Source organism: Vairimorpha ceranae (genome assembly GCF_000988165.1).
Source record: "Vairimorpha ceranae strain PA08 1199 chromosome Unknown NODE_264, whole genome shotgun sequence".
Classification (NCBI taxonomy): domain Eukaryota; kingdom Fungi; phylum Microsporidia; family Nosematidae; genus Vairimorpha; species Vairimorpha ceranae.
Window position 1 is genome coordinate 680 of NW_020169558.1, and position 2027 is coordinate 2706.

The 2027-nt window shown below is 22.9% G+C and overlaps 1 protein-coding gene across 1 annotated transcript; it reads left to right on the forward strand.

Annotated features, from left to right (window-relative positions):
* Positions 1 to 780: 780 nt before the first annotated feature.
* AAJ76_2640001460 (hypothetical protein) lies at positions 781 to 936 on the forward strand (the record flags this gene model as incomplete). The annotated part of the gene is made up of 1 exon (XM_024474857.1): positions 781 to 936. The coding sequence occupies one exon, from the start codon at positions 781 to 783 to the stop codon at positions 934 to 936; it is 156 nt and encodes a 51-aa protein (XP_024329481.1).
* Between the last annotated feature and the right edge of the window lie 1091 nt (positions 937 to 2027).

Below are 2027 nucleotides of genomic sequence, written 5' to 3' on the forward strand. Positions count from 1 at the left end.
CCATATACGTAGTGCATTATAAATTTTTAAAACTATATTTTGTTTTTTAGTATTATTTATTAAATAATTTTTATTAAAACTAGAACAGCAGGTGTTAAAAATCATCTTAAGAACTTACTATTAAAAAAACTTAAAATTTTAAATCAAAAACGATTTCAAGTTTACTTATATATTTATAATTTCTTATTATGTGATATTTAACACGCAAATGCTGTGTTTAGCAAATTGAAATAATGTAAATTTTTGTAACCATTAACACATTTAAATTAAAATCTTAATAATATTTATTAAAGTAAAAGAAAAATATGCCATTTTTAATCGTAAAAATGATCATTATAATGTTAAAAAAATATCACATTGTATCTTATCGACATCATAGTAGATATTATTTTACATGCTACAGTTTATTTCAAAAAAAAAAATATTTTTTTTGCCTAATTTTTTTTACAGGTAACAATTTTTTTGGCAAATAACTATTGTTTGGATTCATAGAGACAATTTTGCTTTACAACTTTTTAAAATTTTACAGCTTTTTCGAAACTAGACTTTTAATTATTTTTCTGTTTTAAAAAAAGGAATATTATAATTTTTAGCTCAAAACTTACGTTTTTTCCCGCCAAGAATACATTTTTTTATATTTTATAAAATTATCCCTGCATGCAGTCGACTTTAAAAGACAAAATTTAAATTATTTTGCTTTCCAATCAAAAAATGCCCCAGGTAAAAATCGTAAGGAAATGTAAAATTTCAACAAAATACAATATTTAAAATTGTAAAAATATGAAAGGAAAAGACACAGTTGAACGATTTAAAAAGTTTGGCAGGAAAAAGATGTTACAAGCTAATTATGTTACAGCTTTACTTAACATTACTAAAAAAAAACCTAAAACATCATTAAGAAAACTAACTATTGAACTGCAAGCGAAGACCAATTAAAGGGTTTATTACTCAATTTTAAAAAATGCACTGCATGATTATAAAATTAGAATTGTTACTCCAATCAAAAAAACCATTTCTTTCACAAAAAACAATTTGAATTGGTTTGAAAAAAGTAAAAAATTTTTACTATTATCACATAATAAGATAAAGAAGATAATTTTTTACAGAAGAGAACAAGTTTAACCTTTTTTGCTCTGATGGTAAAGATTCTGTGTGGCGTGAAGCCGATGCAGGCCTTAAAAAACTTAATTTGTTTGCTACTGTAAAGCATAGTGGAAGGTTAATATGGTATGAAGATGTTTTTAATACTTTTGTGTAGAAAACTTGTTTTTATTGAAAGTAAAATGAATGCTGAATACTATGTAAATATTTTATCTAATAATTTACCTGATTCGGCTAGATTAATAGGTCTGGAAAATTACATTTTTTAACAAGACAATGATCCTAAGCATATTTCAAAGCTTACAAAGCTGTATTTTAGATCAAAACAATTAAAATTCCTTCTTGGCCTGCACAATCTCCAAATTAAATCCAATTGAAATACTTGGGGCCATAATAAAGCAAAATTATCACAATATGCCTTAAAAATTTAAATGAATTGAAGGAAATAATAGTACGTGAATGGTAGCTTTTCTTCTGTTGCTGATTTTTATTTTTAAACAATAATCTTTTATATATTTTATTATTTTTTACGTAATTGTAGCAAAATTCCATTAGAATTATGTCAAAAATTGGCTTTAAGCTTTTGCAAAAGATCTTTAGCATATTTTAAGACAAAAGAAAATCATACTAAGTATAAAAATAAAAATATTTTTTTTTTTAAAAAATAATTTTTTTTAATTCATCTTTAATGTAAAACAAAAAAGAACCAAATACTCTATTAAAACGTAAAAATAAAAAATATTACAATCGAAAAAATTCATTTTTTACCATAACTTGGCTTGCATTAAGCTCTGAAGAATATAACTTTTTTTCGAGACATACTTTATATTTTATTATACAGTGCGCGTCATAATCTTAAGACATCTAAAAAAAATTTTTTTGCTAAAAAAATAAAATAAGACATAATTTTAAAATTTTGATTTATT